The sequence below is a fragment of the Microtus pennsylvanicus genome, chromosome 3 (assembly GCF_037038515.1).
Source record: "Microtus pennsylvanicus isolate mMicPen1 chromosome 3, mMicPen1.hap1, whole genome shotgun sequence".
Lineage (NCBI taxonomy): Eukaryota > Metazoa > Chordata > Mammalia > Rodentia > Cricetidae > Microtus > Microtus pennsylvanicus.
The window spans coordinates 142674714-142693476 of NC_134581.1; the positions used below are offsets into that span (position 1 = coordinate 142674714).

The following is an 18763-nucleotide window of genomic DNA, read 5'->3' on the forward strand; positions in this document are numbered from 1 at the left end:
AGGTCACTTTAGCCCTTCAGAACCTCATTGTCCTTGTATGTCGAACAAGGATGAAAAAGATGGTAATACAGGCCGTTTAAGGGATGTATTCGAGTGTCAGAGATTGAGCAAGGTGACATGCTCCAGACAAAATGAAAGACTGAGGCTCTTTGCTGGCCTCAACGTAAGGAAATCACGCCTGACAGTATCTGGCTCAGAAAATATGGAAAGAACTGTTGACGCTTTGGGAAAAGAAGGAAGAGGGAAAAAAAAAATAATCTCCGCCCAGTCGTCAAGCAAAGTTAGGCCTCCTAGTTACCATGACAACGGGAATGGGGTCAGTCCCCAGTAGGTGGGTTGGGCACAACAGCCCGACTACCCAAGAATGTCACTATGGCAACCACGGCAACTCGTCAGCGCCAAACCACTGATTGTTATGGTGACAGATTAGGGCAGTTTTACGAGCTGGGGAGTAAACTGAGTCACGGCTGTGGATACAGAATTTGGTAGGAGGTGTTTCTCTACCACTTGCAGACAGACTATTACCTCAGTTTCGACTACAATACCCAGGAACTTCTTGACACCCAGAACAAACTTGCAGCCTCGGGCTCTCTCTTCAAAGTCTACGTTTCCCAGGGAACGATTTGACGTATGCTCTGCTAAGTACTCCGATTGGGGGGCGGGAAGGACGAGGGCAAAAGTGGAATGAGACGCCGGAAGTACGTCGGGCGGAGTGGAACATCAGGAGGAAGGGCTCGGGTTTAGGCTTCAGGAGAGACCGCTCTGCCCCACCTCTCGTTGGTTCCGGAGGTCACTGAGGCTGTGGGAAATGCTGGCGCGCGCGGCGCGGGGCACTGGAGCCCTTCTGCTGAGGGTGAGGACGAGGCAACCTTCTTCAGAGGCCCGGGACAGAAATCACCTGGGTCCTCAGCTGGGAAGGAGCGGGATTCCAACTTTGGGGAAGGACTGGGGTCAGAGGTCATGGTCCCCACGTGAGTCATTCTCCGGGGATCCTTGGGGGTCGCGATTTAGGGATATGCCTTCCGAATAGAAGTGGGGTTCCGCGCCGCGTCCTCAGTCGACTCTGATCTTTCTTCAGGGCTCTGTGCAGGCTTCTGGCCGCGCTCCGCGCCGCGCCTCCTCTGGACTGCCCCGAAACACCGTGGTGCTGTTTGTGCCTCAGCAGGAGGCCTGGGTGGTGGAGCGGATGGGCCGTTTCCACCGGATCCTGGAACCAGTGAGAATCTCTTTTGTCCTCCTCCAGCCAGCCAAGTGATTGGGTTTCTTACTCATGTGGGAGTGGGATTTACCCGGGGCCTGTCTACACTTTTGCCTTTTGACTACTAGGGACCATTCCTAGCAGGGACCGGATCTGACAGAGCCCCGACCATCACATCCGTGTTCCGTTGCTTTCCTTTTACCCAAGTATTCCACAGGCTGCATTCTTGAAGCTACCCTTTCTCTCAGCCTCACCTGTCTGCCTAAAAATGCCAATTCTTGCTGGCTCCCATTCTCTTGACATTCAGTGGCCTAGTCTTTCATCCTTGTGCTCTTAGGTTTCCCTATCAGTGACACCTCAGCCTTTGAGGACACGTCCTGGTAGAAGCTACCGCTTTTCTGGGTTCCGTACATGACTTTCTGCTTACTCCAAACTTAGCTTGGATTTCAGGTTTATTACTCCCACTGAGAACCTATGACTTCTTTTCCCAGGGCTTGAATATCCTCATCCCTGTATTAGACCGAATTCGATATGTGCAGAGTCTCAAGGAAATTGTCATCAATGTTCCGGAGCAGTCGGCTGTGACCCTTGGTGAGAGACACGAGGTGATGGGGATGCGCTAAGTGCATTCGGATGTGATTGCCATTATCTGGGGCTTAGGAAAAAAGAGCTGGTTGGGACAAGAGGCCTGACCACCTTCCTTTTCTCTTTCTTTTGCTTCTGTAGACAATGTAACTCTGCAAATAGACGGAGTCCTTTACCTGCGGATTATGGATCCTTACAAGGTATCTGCCCCGGCTTTATCCAGCCTTCTCAACTGCCCCTCATTAAAATCTTGTATCTTTATTTCTTACCCTATACTTGCCTTTTTCAGGCAAGTTATGGTGTGGAAGACCCTGAGTATGCTGTCACCCAGTTAGCTCAGACGACGATGAGATCAGAGCTTGGCAAACTCTCTCTGGACAAAGTTTTTCGAGTAAGCAGATCTGGACCCGAGGGCTTGGGGGGCACATTCCTTGCCCTGCCAGAGCTTTTCTGGAGATGAAGATTAGCCCGGGACCTTCCCAGTTTAGGCTCTTGATAGCTACAGTGACTTACCTGCTCACATTTATCCCTAGGAGCGGGAGTCCCTGAATGCCCACATTGTGGATGCCATCAACCAAGCTGCTGACTACTGGGGTATCCGCTGCCTGCGCTATGAGATCAAGGATATCCATGTGCCACCCCGAGTGAAAGAGTCTATGCAGATGCAGGTGGGGGCGGGATCAGAATCCCCTACTGTGGTAGATAGAGTTGTAAGTCCTGGATAGGGTTCCCCCTGGCTTCTTCTTGATGGGGGTCGTTGGGGCTTCCAGGTAGAGGCAGAGCGGCGGAAACGGGCCACAGTTCTAGAGTCTGAAGGGACACGAGAGTCAGCTATCAATGTGGCAGAGGGGAAGAAGCAGGCCCAGATTCTGGCCTCTGAAGCAGAAAAGGCTGAACAGATAAATCAGGCAGCAGGTGAGTAGCATAGAAGCTGAGGGAGGAACACAGCACGGGTTTGAGAGGTAAGTGCTGGAGCAGGAACTTTGAGGTACTCTCATTTCTTGGGTCAAACTGTCTTTTTTTTTTTCCCTTCCAGGAGAGGCCAGTGCTGTTCTGGCCAAGGCCAAGGCTAAAGCTGAAGCGATTCGAATCCTGGCTTCAGCTTTGACTCAACATGTGAGAGGCCGATGGGTGGGAATGGGGGGTAGGAATCGACAATTAAAGGGTTCCGCTCACCTACCCTATGGAGGGTTCCTGACACTGTGGACTCCCTTAAGCCAGACAACATGAGCTTGTATTAGGATTTGTATACCACTTCTCCAGGAACCTGACCTTTCTCTTCTCTCCTTAAATTTGTGATCTTTGATTTTAACCCCCTGTGCCCACAGAATGGAGATGCAGCAGCTTCACTGACTGTGGCTGAGCAGTATGTCAACGCATTCTCCAAGCTTGCCAAGGACTCCAACACAGTTCTACTGCCCTCCAACCCCAGTGATGTCACAAGTATGGTGGCTCAGGTTAGAGCTCTTTGAAGACAAGCGTACAATAACAGTGTCAGGAGCTAAGAATGGAAATCCCCACTCAGTCCTGCAGATACCTGTGCCAGTGTTCTGAGTCACCCCGGGGTTATGGTTTGCAGGATTCTTATCACTGACTGCAATGCTTAGGAAACTTGAAGGAACAAGAAAAAACAAGGGGCTGGGGATGGTGGTACATGCCTGTAATATCAGCACTCAGGAGATGCAGGAAGTTCACAAGCGAGAAACCTATCTCGGCTCCGTAATGCAACCTTGGCTCAGAAAAAGGGGAAGAGAAGGATAAAAGAGAAAAGGGAGCTGGGTGGTGGTGGCACACGCCTTTAATCCCAGCACTTGGGAGGCAGAGGCAGGTGGATCTCTGAGAGTTCGAGGCCAGCCTGGTCTACAGGAGCTAGTTCCAGGACAGGCTCCAAAGCTACAGAGAAACCCTGTCTCGAAAAGGAAGAAAAAAAAAGAGAGAGAGAGAGAAAGGAGAAAGCAAAGGAAACAAAGGAGTTGAGCAGCTCCTGTCTGGTCTGGAGAGGATCTTCTGCAGAGTCCTGATGGTTCTCTCCCTCTCTCCGCAGGCCATGGGTGTATATGGGGCTCTCACTAAAACCCCAGTACCTGGAGCCCAGAACTCCAGCGAGAACAGCAGAGATGCCCAGGGTACAGATGCAAGTCTTGAAGAACTGGGTAGAGTCAAGCTCAGTTAAGGAGATGGCTTGGCCAGGGAGTCTGGGGACAGAAAACTACTCTCAGATTCTGGCTCTAGCCTCCCTGCTAAAATTTTAGTTTTTATTTTTTTATTTGAACTTAATAATCATGTAATAAACTTATCAGCGGCAAATTGGAAACTGTCCTTTTTGATTAGGGAATGAAGTTAGAAAAATTACTCATGGTGGCGCACGCCTTTAATCCCAGCACTTGGGAAGCAGAGGCAGGAGGATCTCTGTGAGTTCGAGGCCAGCCTGGTCTACAAAGGGAGTTCCAGGACAGGCTCCAAAGCTACAGAGAAACCCTGTCTCGAAAAACCAAAAAAAAAAAAAAAATTACTCATGCTTTCTTTGGATGGCCACTCCCACCCTTCAGCCCAGGCAGGTCTGGGGAGCTGATTCTCCTCAATAATGAACTTCACATGACATGAAATCATCCTGTTTTCAAGGGAAGCCTACACCGGAGAGGGATTAAAGCTTGTGTCTACTGAACTGTGAGCTGGAGAGTTGTTCCCTCCCTTCCTGCTGAGTGGTGCAGGTGTTTGGGTAAACATGGGGAAAGAGGACTACCTAGGCGGAATGGTACTTCAGCGGTCTTGAAGGACTGAGGGTACATCTCGTTCATTCAAAACCCTTTAATCTCTACCATGTACCAAGTAGAATGTTAAGATACCAACTAGGTCTAAAGAGTGGTTAAGAGATGGCCATGGCAATACATACCTAAAATCCCAGCAGGATTGTGAGTTCAAGGCCAGATTGAAGTACTTAGTGAGACCCTGTCTCAAAAGCAGCAGCAATAAAGTTGAACCCTGGTGGCCTCTGCTTTCCCTGGAATACAAAATCAGGTAGGGAAGTAGACAGTGATAGAAAGTCATCAACCGGGCTGGTTACCAGGGGGCTAAAGCCTCTTGCTGTGCAAGCCAAATGACCTGGTTGGATCCCTGGAACCATGCAAAAGCTGGAAGAACCAGTTTCACAAATGGTGTTCTCTAACCCACATGCACACTGTGGCACATGCACACACATACAATCATCTTTAAGTCATAGTGCTCTGATGCAAGAACTAACGTGAGTTAGCTTGGGTTCCAGGAAACGTTAATGAAAATGACACCATAGCTCAAGATATGGTGATCTGGAAATGAAGTGTGTAAAATGCAGTGTGTAAATGCTGAGAGGCAGAGCACATCTGGCTTATAAACACAAGAGAAAGGAACTGCTGTGGCTGGGACAGGTAACAGAAGCAAGAAGTAGCAACTGGATATATTTAACGGGAAAGGAAGAAGTACATTTGTAGGACTGTAGATAATCTGTAGATAAAGTGCCCCATATTTACTAAGAAACCAAAAGAAAATTGAGCTGTTTTCCTGCCAAGATACAACTCACATATACAAATTGCCCTTTTTGTTGTTCCTGGAGGTAGGCCCTCTGTGTAGTCCTGGCTGATCTTGTGGTATCCTGCTTTCACCTTTCAAGTGCTAACACAAGTATGTCCCGCCATGTTCAGCCAACTTACCCATTTTATGTATGTTAGGCTTTTAGTTAGCTAACTACTTACTGTTTTTGAGGTAGCGTTTCGTGTGTCGCAGACTGGCCCCAAACTAGCTAGCTTCTACCTCTCAAGTGCTAGGATTGCAGATGTGTGCAACTATACCAGATGTTACGGAGCGCTGGAGATCTAACCCAGGGTTTTGTACATCTTCCATCAACCAATAAACCCAGTGGATTTTAATATACTTAGAGATTGTGTAAGCACACATTTAGAATGTAGACCCCTCCCTATGCACACTGCCGCATGTGTATGCCAGGTTTTGTTTATTCGCTAATGGGAATTTGTGTTTTGATCTTTTGGTAATTATAGATGCTACTTTGGATGTTTACATATAAGTGTTTTGGTTTTTGGAGAGAGGGTTTCTCTGTGTAGCCCTGGCTATCCTAGAACTCGCTCTGTAGACCAGGCTGACTTCAAGCTCACAGAGATCCACCTGTCTGCCTCTTAAGTGCTGGGATTAAAGGTGTGCACCACCACCTGGCACATACAGGTTTTTATTTAGATGTACTTTTATCCTGGTGTGTAGTTTCTCTTTGTTACTGTGATAAAGTGCTCTAGCAAAAACATCTAAAGGAGAAAGGTTATTTAGCAAACAATTTCAGATCACAGTCCATCGTGGCAGGAAAATCACAGCACTAAGAACTGGAGAGACGGCTCAGTGGCTCAGAGCACGTAATGCTCTTATAGAAGACTAGAGTTCATTTCCCAGCCCCCACAGCAGGGGAACTGCAGCCTTACATAACTCCACCTCCATCAGAATCCGACACGCCAACCTCCATGAGGCACATACTCACATACAAACACATATAACTAAAAATAAACTAAAAAAAAAACACAACAAATTTTAAGTAGTTTTATTGTTTTGTTTTGTTTTTTGTAGCGGTCACATTACCTCTGTAATCAGAAGAGGACGACGAATGTATGCATTTGTAGCCTGCCTTACTATTGGCCTACTCTTAGTCTGTTCAGGTCCCCTGCCTAAGGAATGGTGCTGTCCACGGTGGACGTGTCTCCCCACCTCAGCTAACACAACCGAGGTAACCCCTACAGGCGCGTCCAGAAGCCCATCCCCCCAGGTGACTTTAGGTTCTGTTGACAGTTACTATTAAGCATCACCCCTGGGTAGCTATGTAGGCGTGGAATTTTTGGGCAATACATCAGCTAAACCTTTTGAGAAGCTGCTGTGCCATTTCACAGTTCCGCCCGTGTGTGAAGGCTCCAGTTTCTGCACATCCTTGCTAGTACTTGTCACCATCTTTCTTCCTCCTTGTTGTGGGTCTCTGTTGGCACAGGCTGGCCTTGAACATGTGGTGATCCTCCTCCCCGAGTCCTGGGATTACAAGCAAGCATTCCAGCTATTGTTTTCTTTGGTGTGCTAGGGACTGAACCCAGAGACTTGTGTATGCCAGTCCAGTACGCGACTGCTGAGATACATCCCTAGTCCAAACTAAGATAGTTAAAATGCCACTTCTAGCACCTCTCACATAGCTAATGATGTTATGAATCTTTCCATGTGTGATGGCTATGCGTATCCTTTTTAGAGAAATGTCTAGAGACCCACTGTTCATCTTTAAACTGCATTATTTGATTTTTATTAATTAGATTTTTTATATGATGAGTGTTTTTGCTCACATGTATGGATATGTACCATATGTGTGCCTGGTGCCTTTGAGGTCAGAAGAGGGCTTTGGGTCTCTTGGAACTGGAGTTCTGTATGGTTTTGAGCCATCATGTGGTTGCTGGGAATTGAACTCAGGTCCTCTGTAAAAATAAGAGCTCTTAACCACTGATCCAACTTTCCAGCCCCTATTAATATATTTTTAAGATTCAGCTAACAGTTTTTTGTGTGCTGCCACTGCCCGGCCAGCTAATAGTTTTGAGAGCAGTGAGGACGGGCGGTGGTGGCGCACGCCTTTAATCCCAGCACTCGGGAGGCAGAGGCAGGCGGATCTCTGTGAGTTCGAGCCCAGCCTGGTCTACAAGAGCTAGTTCCAGGACAGGAACCAAAAAGCTACGGAGAAACCCTGTCTCAAAAATCCAAAAAAAACAAAAAAACAAAAACAAAAAATTGAGAGCAGTGATGAATGCTATCAACTGGAATCAGCTAAACACAGAGGAGAAAAAGGTCTTTCTTTTCCATGCCTCATGTGCATGTATCCATGTTTCTGTATGTGTGTGGAATAATCCTCCATCCTTATTCCACCTTACTCACTGAAGGAGGGTCTGGTAATTAAACTCAGAGCTTGCCAATATGAATAGTCTAGCTAACCAAATTTGACTCCAGAAATGCTAACAAAAAATAGGCAGAGGCAGGTGGATTTCTGAGTTCGAGGCCAGCCTGGTCTACATAAGTTCCACAACAGCCAAAGCTACATAATAGACCTTACTCAAAAAATGAACAAAAGACGGCTTAGTGGTTAAGAGCAATTGCAGCATTTGGTACACTAATATATTCAGGTACACAAAACACATTCACATAAAATAAATGGATTAAAAAAAAAGTGTTCCCTGAATTTGTTTTTCATGTTTATGTACACACCCGTCGTCCTCCCAATCCTCCCAACTCTTAGAACTTCGATCAAACTTGCCAGCCTTTCACCCTGTCGCCGGCCGGCAGGTGGCGACGAATCTCCCGTAGGGCGCTCTGTCCGACGTGCGCACCTCTGTGGTGTCAGGCTACAGGCACCGCCGCTGCACTTCCGGGCGCGGATCCAGGTGAGCCAAGGTCTCCCGAGAACCCTCTGTCACAGCCATCCCTAGTACAGGTGCCTCAACTAGCTGCCGGGGTGCCCGGCACCAGAGTAAGCATGCTCACGTGTTGGCTGGGTTTCCACCGGAGGAGACAGAGCCGCCGGGACTTCTGGACCCCAGCTTAGCCCAACGGGCTCTAGACCGGGGCTCCTGGGGACGCCGGTCCTCGGTTTTCTGTTGATCCTGGCCGCCCGGAAGCGGCGCGTGACTCCTCCCCCTCGTCTCCTCCGCCCCCGCCAGGCGGCGCCGTTTACTCAATCCGGTTTTCCGTGTGGCTGCTTATCTATTAACATTGCCACCCTAGCAGTGTTGAGATAGTCCGAAGGGATTCATTGAAATGAATTGACAGAGAACCATCTACCAGCCGTTTGGAATAGTCTTGCTTCTAGACTGTGGTTTAATAGCATTAGGTCTCTTGGTTGTATATGCCCAGGTTCTTGTGCTCACGTCCGGAGCCCGAAGCAATAGGTGTAGTGTGGATTCCAGGTTGAGATCCAGAGTCTCTGCATCTCTCTCTCAGATGGTATGACTAGTAGAAACAGCTGGAATGAGTTGGCTATGAGTTGCTTATATCCTGAAGTTTATTGCAGTAAGTGGTTGTTGTTGGGTATTGTTTTGAGGGACAAAATATCCACTCTTTCTTTGCATCACAATGAAAGCTTTCCTCTTCTCTACCAGGATGCAGAAAGTCTCCGTGCTCCTCTTCTTAGCCTGGGTCTGCTTTCTTTTCTACGCTGGCATTGCGCTCTTCACAAGTGGCTTCCTTCTCACCCGTTTGGAGCTCACCAACCAAAGCAGCTGCCAAGAGCCCCCCGGCCCTGGTTCCCAATCATGGGGGAGCCAAGGAAAATCTGGGGCCTGCTGGATGCCATCCCGGTTCTCCAGGGTTGTGTTGGTGCTGATAGACGCTCTGCGATTTGACTTTGCCCAGCCTCAGCGCTCACATGTGCCTGGGGAACGTCCTGTCTCCTTGCCTTTTCTGGGAAAATTAGGCTCCTTGCAGAGGATCCTAGAGAATAAACCCCACCATGCCCGACTATACCGATCTCAGGTGGATCCCCCCACGACCACCATGCAGCGTCTCAAAGCTCTCACCACTGGTTCCCTGCCTACCTTTATTGATGCTGGCAGTAACTTTGCCAGCCATGCTATAGTGGAAGATAATCTCATTAAGCAGCTCAACAGTGCAGGTCAGTATGTACCTCTTTGGAAGCCAGGCGTAACTGGCCTTTAGAAGTTGGGGAGCCAGGACTTAGCGCACCCAGCTGTAAGTTTGACTATGGTGTAGGGAAACTGAGGAGTAGAAATAGATGGGACCTTGCTTGTGGAGAACTCAAGAGATTTTTTTTTTTGTCCTTGATGAAGCTTCTAATATACACAAAATGTTTGTTTAACTCTTGGGCGCTCCCAATTAAGGAAGAAAAGAAGGCAGGAGTCTTGGCTTATAAATGTGGAGAAAAGAATAGAGGTGTTCACTAACTGCTTGTGAAAAAAAAATAGGTCAGAACATAATGCATATGCCTTTAATCCCAGCACTCAGGAGGCAGAGGCAAGAGGATCTCTGAGTTCCAGATTAGCCTGGTCTGTATAGTGAGACCTGTCTCAAAGCAAGCAAACATACATGTCAGTAGAAACCCTAGGGACCAAGGAGTAGCACCTCATTTTGTAGGAGTGGAATGTAGTCTAGGGGGAATATGGTTGTCAGAGAAAGCTTGATGGGAAATTTTAGGTGATACTGAATGAATTCCTATACTTGGAGATGTGTGGTTGGGATTCCTATTGGAACGCCGGGCAGTGGTGACACATGCCTTTAATCCCAGCACTCGGAAGGCAGAGGCAGGTGGATCTCTGTGAGTTCAAGGCCAGCCTGGTCTACAAGAGCTAGTTCCAGGACAGGCTCCAAAACTACAGAGAAACCCTGTCTCAAACAAACCAAAACAAAACAAAAAGAAAGACATTCCTATTGGAAATGTGTGTATACATACATACACACACACACACACATACATAGCGTTCTATGTGCAAGTGCACATGCCATGGTCCGCATGGAGATAAGAGGTCAGCTTTAGAAGTCGATTCTCTCCTTCCACCATGTGAGTTCTGAGTCTTGAACTCAAGTTGTCAGAGTTGGTGGCAAGCAGTTTGACCCACTGAGCTGTCGCACCTGCTCTCTGATAGGCTTTTTAGATCTTCTCTCATGCTCTCCCCTGCTCTGATTCCCCTCTTGTCTCTACAGGAAGACGTATCGTTTTCATGGGAGATGATACCTGGAAAGACCTTTTTCCTGGAGCGTTTTCCCAAGCGTTCTTCTTCTCCTCCTTCAATGTCAGAGACCTACACACAGTGGACAATGGCATCCTAGAACACCTCTATCCTACCAGTGAGCATGGGGAGAGAGCGCTTGGGGCCTCCCAACCCTGGAAGTCAGAGAGGGTGCTTTTAGTCTATGGATGCTGGCTGTGTGGCAAAGCCTGTGGCTGTCTCATGCCAAGGCTGGGCTCGGGTGAGGAGTGGGCCTTGCTGCCCTGTGCTCAGTGTTCTCCCCTTCACAGTGGACAGCGGTGCCTGGGACGTGCTGATAGCTCACTTCCTGGGCGTGGATCATTGTGGTCACAAGCATGGCCCTCACCACCCTGAAATGGCCAAGAAACTTAGCCAGATGGACCAGGTGATCCAGTGAGTGTGGGATATTGGCCGGGGGAGTGGGTTTATGTTTGAGAATCTCAGGACATAGAATACTATGAGGAAAAACACCTTATTTGGAGCCTCTTTCCTGGATAAATGTATGTTTGCATGTATGTATGTATGTGTGTATGTATGTATGTATGTATGTATATATGTGTAAGTATTTTGAAACAGGGTCTCATTATATAGCTCTGACTGACCTGGAACTTGCAGTATAAAACAGATCAGACTGAACTGAAACTCACGGAGATCCACCTGCCTCTGGCTTCCAAGTGCTGGGCTTAAAGGCATGCACTTTTGTGCTCTGGCTCTGAATTACTTTATACTTTTCCCCAAAACTTAGGAGCATCATCCATTTTGAATAACTTGGCTTGTGCTCTGGGCTACAGAGTTATGACTGAAGAGATGTCTTTTTGACTGTTATGGAAGTCAGTGGTGGGGCTGAATGGGCCCCAGAGGAGAGTCTTTATCTCTCCCTACCCTCTGACACATTTCTTGGCCCTCAGGGAACTTCTGGAACGTCTGGAGAATGACACACTGCTGGTGGTAGCTGGTGACCATGGGATGACCATGAATGGGGACCATGGAGGGGACAGTGAGCTGGAGGTCTCAGCTGCTCTCTTCCTGTACAGCCCCACCCCCCTCTTCCCTACTGTCCCACCGGAGGTGAGGCCTGGTTGTACCTCTTCTGCTCTCCCCATATTGTGACCCCATCTTTGTAGGTTCCCCAAACCACGATCTGGCCCCACTCTCATTTATTTTTATCTATTTGTGTGTGAGAGATATGTATGTGGTATATGTGCACATGTGTGTGCTGGTATGACTCACGTGTGCAAAGAGGCCGAAGGACATTGGGGATCCTGCTCTCGCATGCTCCACCTTCTTCCACTGACACAGGGTCTCTCATTGAGCCATCCTGGTGGCCAGAAATCCTGTCTGCCCACCACGGCACTAGGTTACAGACACGCATGGTCATGCCCATTTTCCTACATGGATTCTGTGACCCAAACTCCAGTCCTTCTGTTTATGCAGCAAACGCTCTCACCCACTGGACCGTCTCTCCAGACTCTCCCTCCCACCATTCTTACCTAGGCCTGATGAATCCCCCGATACATGTCCTTTCCTTCTAGGAGCCAGAGGTTATTCCTCAAGTCAGCCTTGTGCCCACACTGGCACTGCTGCTAGGCCTGCCCATCCCGTTTGGGAACATCGGAGAAGTGATAACTGAGCTGTTCTCAGGTGGCAACGACTCCCATCCTCAGGCCTCTGCTCTGGCCCAAGTCTCAGCTCTCTATATCAATGCCCAGCAGGTAGGTGAAAGGACTAGACTTGTGTGTGCTTAAGTATGAGGATGAAACACACCATTGTCCTTCCCATCCTCACCTCGCCTCCATAACATAGCCACGCCCTTCTCCCATCCTGGATAGAGTTTGGGCCCCAGGTTTCCAAGTACCTCCGTCCTTACCTCTGTCCTTACCTTTGTCCTTACCCCTGTCCTTACCTCTGTCCTTACCTCTGTCCTTACCTCTGTCCTTACCCCTGTCCTTACCTCCATCCTTACCCCTGTCCTTACCTCTGTCCTTACCCCTGTCCTTACCTCTGTCCTTACCTCCATCCTTACCTTCATCCTTACCTCTGTCCTTACCTCCATCCTTACCTCTGTCCTTACCTCCGTCCTTACCCCTGTCCTTACCTCTGTCCTTACCTCTGTCCTTACCTCCATCCTTACCCCTTCCTTACCCCCCCCCATCCTTACCTCCATCCTTACCCCCATCCTTACCCCCGTCCTTACCCCCGACCTTACCTCTGTCCCAGTTTCTTTCCCTGACCTATTCCTGTTTGTTTAACCTTTCCTGCCAGGTGTCCCGATTTCTCCATACTTACGCAGCTGCTACTCAAGATCTCCAGGTTAAAGAGCTTCGTCAGCTGCAGCAGCTCTTCTCCAAGGCCTCTGCTAGCTACCAGCAGCTCCTGCAGGACTCCCAGGAGGCTGAGACGTCGCTGAAGACGTTGACCGCTGAGTTGCAGCGGTTCCTGCGGAGAGCTCGGGCCATATGCATTGAGTCTTGGGCCCGTTTCTCTCTGGTCCGAATGGCAGGGGGTGCTGCTCTCTTGGCTGCTGCCTGCTTTCTCTGTCTGCTTGCATCCCAGTTGGCAGTATCCCCAGGCTTTCCCTTCCACCCGCTACTGCTAGTACCTGTAGCCTGGGGCCTAACTTGGGCCGTACTGTATGCTGGACTTGCAGTAACTGCAGGGTCAAAGGTGGATACAGTGGTTCTAGGGGCTGTAGCTGCAGCAGGGTCAATCCTCCCTTTTCTGTGGAAAGTGTGGGTTAGCTGGGGGTCCAGTAGGCCCCTGGTACCCCTACTCCCTGTCCCTGGACCTGTTCTCTTGCTCCTGCTCATTCGCTGGGCCACTTTCTTCTCTGATAGTTTTGTTGTTGCTGAGGCCAGGGCTACTCCCTTCCTTTTGGGCTCTCTCATCCTGTTCCTGGTTGCTCATCTTCACTGGGAGGGCCAGCTACTGCCACCTAAACTGCTTACCGTGTCCCGCCTTGGCTCTTCTGCCCCAACAGGCCCTCCACGGCACAGTGGCACATATGCCCTGTGGCTTGGAATTGGGTTGCTTTTATGTACAAGGCTAGCTGGGCTTTTCCATCGCTGCCCTGAAGAGACACCTGCTTGCCACTCCTCTCCCTGGCTGAGTCCTTTGGCGTCTATGGTGGGGGGTCGAGCCAAGAATTTGTGGTACGGAGCTTGCGTGGGGGCACTGGTGACTCTGTTAGTAGTTGTGCGCCTGTGGCTTCGCCGCTATGGTAATCTCAAGAGTCCTGAGCCGCCTGTGCTCTTCGTGCGCTGGGGGTTGCCCCTCATGGCACTAGGCACGGCTGCCTACTGGGCGTTGGCATCAGGGGCAGATGAAGCACCACCACGTCTCCGGGCCCTGGTTTCTGGGGCGTCAGTCGTGCTGCCTCGGGCTGTGGTAGGATTGGCTGCCTCAGGGCTCGTGCTGCTGCTGTGGAGGCCTGTGACGGTGCTGGTCAAGGTTGGGGCTGGTGCTTCAAGGACCAGGACTATCCTCACTCCCTTCTCAGGTCCCCCTACTTCTCAGGCTGACCTAGATTATGTGGTCCCACAAATCTACCGCCACATGCAGGAAGAGTTCCAGGGCCGGCTAGAGAGGACCAAATCTCAGGGTCCTGTCACTGTAGCCGCGTACCAGTTGGGAAGTGTCTACTCCGCTGCGATGGTCACAGCCCTCATCCTTTTGGCCTTCCCGCTTCTGCTGTTGCATGCAGAGCGTGTCAGCCTCGTGTTCCTGCTCCTGTTTCTGCAGAGCTTCCTTCTCCTGCATCTGCTTGCTGCTGGGACATCAGTCACCACCACTGGTAAATACGAACCTTAGCCCTGATGCATCTTGCTTTGAGGCAGGTGTTTCTCACCTTGACCCACAGTCCCGCATCCATGCAGTTGGGAAGATCTTCCTGATGTCCTCCCTTATCTGTTGTCACCATACTCGTCCCTCCCCACCCCCGAGAGGGGAGAGAGGGGTTTTAGAACTCACTTCTCAGAGAGATGCACTTCAGTCACAAACGTGATGCACTATGAATATATTATGGCATGGTGAGCACTTCGTGAGGAAGAGAGAAGAAACCAAACACTATGGTCTTGTGCTATAACTTGAAACACTGAGGCAATGAGAATAGCAATATTGACTGTAAGGAAGGTTGGGATAGCTTGTGACTGTGTACAACAATTTGCTCAAGTACTCGGAGTGGATGGTCCCAGAAGAGAAGGCTATTGAGGAGATGTAAAGAAACGCGTCTTTTCTTCTAGGTCCTTTTATTGTGCTGTGGCAGGCAGTCTCAGCGTGGGCCCTTCTGGCCACCCAGACCTTCTACTCCACTGGCCACCAGCCTGTCTTCTCAGCCATCCATTGGCATGCAGCGTTCGTGGGATTCCCAGAGGGTCATGGCTCTTCTACTTGGTTGCCTGCTTTACTGGTGGGAGCAAACACCTTTGCCTCCCACATCCTCTTTGCAGGTACCTCTTTCCTTTTCTCCCTAACTTCTGTTGACTCCAGATTTGTGGAAAGAAAGGGAAACTTTGAATCTGGAAGGGAGGATGCAGTTTTTGTTGGCTTGTTGCATTCCCTTGGCCCTAAGCTCCCTGCAGCCCAAGCCATCTCGGGGTTGGGGATCAGGCTGGGCTGGTCCCAGGGTCCTCCTTTGATGCCAGTCTTTCCTCCCGGAGGCAGTAGGTTGCCCACTGCTCCTGCTCTGGCCCTTCTTGTGTGAGAGTCAAGGGCCAAGGAAGAGGCAGCAGCTCTCAGGGAGTGAAGCCGAGGCCAGAGTCAGGCCTGAGGAGGAGGAAGAGGAGCCACTGATGGAGATGCGCCTCCGGGATGCTCCGCATCACTTCAATGCAGCCCTGATGCAGCTTGGCCTCAAGTACCTCTTTGTCCTTGGAGTTCAGGTGGGTGCAGACATGGGAGCTGATGACCTTTGCCCCAGTGCGCACTTTACAGTTTTTCTTAGTTTCAAATCCCTTGGGGAATGATCCCTGATGGAGGTTCAGATCAGTGAAGTGATTGCTCATTCAGACCTCAGAGGGCAGATTTGTACTGGCCTGGGCTTTGTTATTCCAATCCTGGATCATCTCTTCTCTGCTGTGTCTAGATCTGGGTCCTGTTCGTGGCCTGTCAGACATAATGGAAAAGTCGTGGGTATGACCAGGATTCTCTTCCAGACTGATGCAAAGGCAGAGATGAGTTACTGATGTCTCCCTCTGCTGCAAGGCAGAGCACTAATGTCAGCATTACAGACAGTGCGAAGTGACTGGTCCAGGTTCACAGGAATCAGTAGTTGAACCAGGACAAGAACTGGGTCTCCTAGCCGGGCAGTGGTGACGCACGCCTTTCATCCCAGCACTCGGGAGGCAGAGGCAGGCGGATCTCTGTGAGTTCGAGACCAGCCTGGTCTACAGAGCTAGTTCCAGGACAGGCTCCAAAGCCACAGAGAAACCCTGTCTCGAAAAAAACCAAAAAAAAAAAAAAAAAAAAAAGAACTGGGTCTCCTAACTCCCAACCCAGGGTGTTTTCCAATGGTATACACTGCTTTCCTCCTTTGCCTTGCTTCCTCCAAAGTAACTGCCCGCCTCTCTTCCCATAGATTCTAGCCTGTGCCTTGGCAGCTTCCATCCTCCGAAGGCATCTCATGGTCTGGAAGGTGTTTGCCCCAAAGTAAGTGGGTTTGCTTGAGAAGAAGTGGTGTGGAGGGAGATACTTTGAGGAAACCATGGCTATCCTAAGTCGACAAGGTTTTGCGTCTTAAGAAAGGTATTTGACCTATTGTTACCTGTGTCCTGAAATACTCCATCTTTCTTCACAGGTTCATTTTTGAAGCCACTGGTTTCATTGTGAGTAGTGTGGGACTTCTCCTGGGCATAGCTTTGGTGATGCGAGTGGATGGCGCCGTGAGCTCCTGGTTCAGACGATTAGTTCTGGCTCAGCAGAGGTAGCCCAGGCCTTGCGTGTCGGCACCTGGCCATGGAGAGGGCTGGAGAATCATCTGGCCTGACCTGCACTGGTCCTGGATATTCTGCAAGAGAGACTCAGACACACCTCTTACCATCATGTAACCAGAGACTGCTTACCCTGGGACTTCATTCTATAATTCAGAATCACTGTGGAGCCTTGTTTTCGATGCATCTGATGGACTACAGGGGTGATCCCCCAAGTGGAATCAAATAGCAGTGTAAATGTGTGTATCTAAGATGTGGAAGAGCTCGCCGAGTCGGCCTCCTCCCACCAAGCACGACTAGTTATGTCATCTTAGATGGGGTTTGCTGTACCCGAGAACTCTTTGTGAGAAACTGTCTGGGTTCTTCCCAAATGTTCTAGTCATCCCATTTGTCCTGCGTCCTCCTTGTTTGTTTGGTTTTGGTCATTCTGTGCTTTAACTGATAGCAGAGAAGACAAGCCCAGCTTGTCTTGTGAAACACACAGACGTCTGTGTCTGAAGCCTTAAGCAGCACTGTTTCTTCCTCTGGTTCCTTTCCCTCCCACGGCCGTAGAAGCCTCTCTCTAGTTTTTAGCCCATGTCACCTTTATCACATCTACCTGCCTGTTGATTATTCCCAACTTAAAGCCAAAATTAAATGAATGTAATGCATCTTTTTTAAAACAATCTCACTATGTATCTGCAGTTTAAACTCAATGTGGAGTCGGCTAGCCTTGAAATCAGAGAGATCCACCTGCTTCTGCCTGCCAGAATAAAGGTGTGTGTCAGCACGCCTGGCTAATGATTCTCTTTTATGTTCATCCTGTGCCTTTGCACACATGTCAAGTTTAAAGTGTGACATTGTCCTGAAAATGTCCACCCGTGGACTTGGGAAGAGGCTGTGAAGAGAGGGAGGGGCTGGGACTGCCCTTGAGGTTTGTGTTCCAGTCAGGAGGAGATGGGACTATGTGACAGATGAATAGATGTTAAAACGGGGACAGCTAGGTACAGTGACTGTGGTGTGAAAGAAAATGGCCCCTAAAAGGAGTGGCACTATTAGGAAGGGGGGGCTTGTTGGAGGAAGTGTGTCACTGGGGTGGGCTTCCAGTTCCCTCAGTGTGACACTTTGTGTTGCCTGTAACATGTAGCACTCTCGGCTCCATTACCAAGTCTGCCTGCATCCTGCCACGCTCCCTACCTCTGAAACTAAGTAAGCCACCCCAATTAAATGCTTTCCATATAAGAGTTGTCATGGTCAAAGCGGTGGTGGCGCACGCCTTTAATCCCAGCACTCAGGAGGCAGAGGCAGGCGGATCTTTGTGAGTTCGAGACCAGCCTGGTCTACAAGAGCTAGTCCAGGACAGGCTCCAAAGCTACAGAGAAACCCTGTCTCGAAAATAAAAAAAAAGAAAAAGAAAAAGAAAAAGAAACCTTAACTAAGACAACTTGGTTCCAGGGCTATATGATGAGACCCTGTTGCTAAACAAACTTCATACAGTGAGAGTAATTTTTGTTTAATAATAGGCTCTCATTATATAGCCCATGATAGCCTGGAACTTCTGATCCCCCTACTTTACCATCCTGAGTGCTAGGATATAGGCATGTGTACTATCATGACTACAAAATTCACCCTGTAGAAGTATGTATTTTTTTGAGGTGTGTCGGGGGGTGGAGGGTGGAGAGATGATGGCTTAGCAAGCAGAGTGAATTTGAACCCTGGTACTGACTCTCACAAGTTGTCCTCTGACACGTGTGCAGTTTCCATGGCCAAATAAAAAAGTAGAATGAAACTCCAGGAAAATTAAAAATTTCAAAAAAATAGCCGGGCAGTGGTGGCGCACGCCTTTAATTCCAGCACTTGGGAGGCAGAGGCAGGCGGATCTCTGTGAGTTCGAGACCAGCCTGGTCTACAAGAGCTAGTTCCAGGACAGGTTCCAAAACTACAGAGAAACCCTGTCTCCAAAAACCAAAAAAATAAATAAATGAATAAATAAATAAAATAAAATTTTCAGGCTGAGAAATGGCTCAGGAGTTAAGAACACTGGCTGTTTTTCCAGAGGTCCTGAGTTTAATTCCCATGGACCAGATGGCAGTTCATAGCCATTTCTATAGTGGGATCTAATGCCCTCTTCTGGCATGCAGACAGAGTACATAAGATATATAAATAAATAATATATATATATCCAGCAAACAGGAGGCAAAAGCAGGATAGCTGCCACACATTAAAGGCCACTTTGGGCTGAAGAGATGGCTCAGAGGTTAAGAGGGCTGGCTGACTGTTCTTCCAGAGGACCTGAGTTCAATTTCCACCAACCACATGGT

At 49.2% G+C, this 18763-nt stretch overlaps 2 protein-coding genes across 5 annotated transcripts; both read left to right on the forward strand.

The window, feature by feature from the left end:
- Window positions 1-696: 696 nt before the first annotated feature.
- On the forward strand, window positions 697-4090 carry Stoml2 (stomatin like 2). Of its 2 annotated transcripts, none has more exons than XM_075967376.1 (10): window positions 697-853; window positions 1079-1216; window positions 1690-1789; window positions 1925-1983; window positions 2073-2174; window positions 2317-2451; window positions 2554-2698; window positions 2820-2899; window positions 3112-3240; window positions 3828-4090. In XM_075967376.1, the coding sequence occupies exons 1-10, from the start codon at window positions 809-811 to the stop codon at window positions 3954-3956; spliced, it is 1062 nt and encodes a 353-aa protein (XP_075823491.1). In that variant the 5' UTR covers window positions 697-808; the 3' UTR covers window positions 3957-4090. The 2 variants fall into 2 exon arrangements, with proteins under 2 accessions (XP_075823491.1, XP_075823492.1); XM_075967377.1 differs by having other exon boundaries at window positions 819-971.
- Window positions 4091-8164: 4074 nt separating this feature from the next.
- Pigo (phosphatidylinositol glycan anchor biosynthesis class O) lies at window positions 8165-17250 on the forward strand. Of its 3 annotated transcripts, none has more exons than XM_075967378.1 (11): window positions 8165-8220; window positions 8935-9446; window positions 10493-10636; window positions 10809-10932; window positions 11448-11607; window positions 12072-12251; window positions 12802-14329; window positions 14778-14984; window positions 15199-15416; window positions 16112-16182; window positions 16331-17250. In XM_075967378.1, the coding sequence occupies exons 2-11, from the start codon at window positions 8936-8938 to the stop codon at window positions 16458-16460; spliced, it is 3273 nt and encodes a 1090-aa protein (XP_075823493.1). In that variant the 5' UTR covers window positions 8165-8220; window position 8935; the 3' UTR covers window positions 16461-17250. The 3 variants fall into 3 exon arrangements, with proteins under 3 accessions (XP_075823493.1, XP_075823494.1, XP_075823495.1); XM_075967379.1 differs by having other exon boundaries at window positions 8211-8845; XM_075967380.1 differs by lacking the exons at window positions 8165-8220; window positions 16112-16182; window positions 16331-17250 and adding an exon at window positions 8713-8845 and having other exon boundaries at window positions 15195-15378.
- The last annotated feature ends 1513 nt before the right edge of the window (window positions 17251-18763 follow it).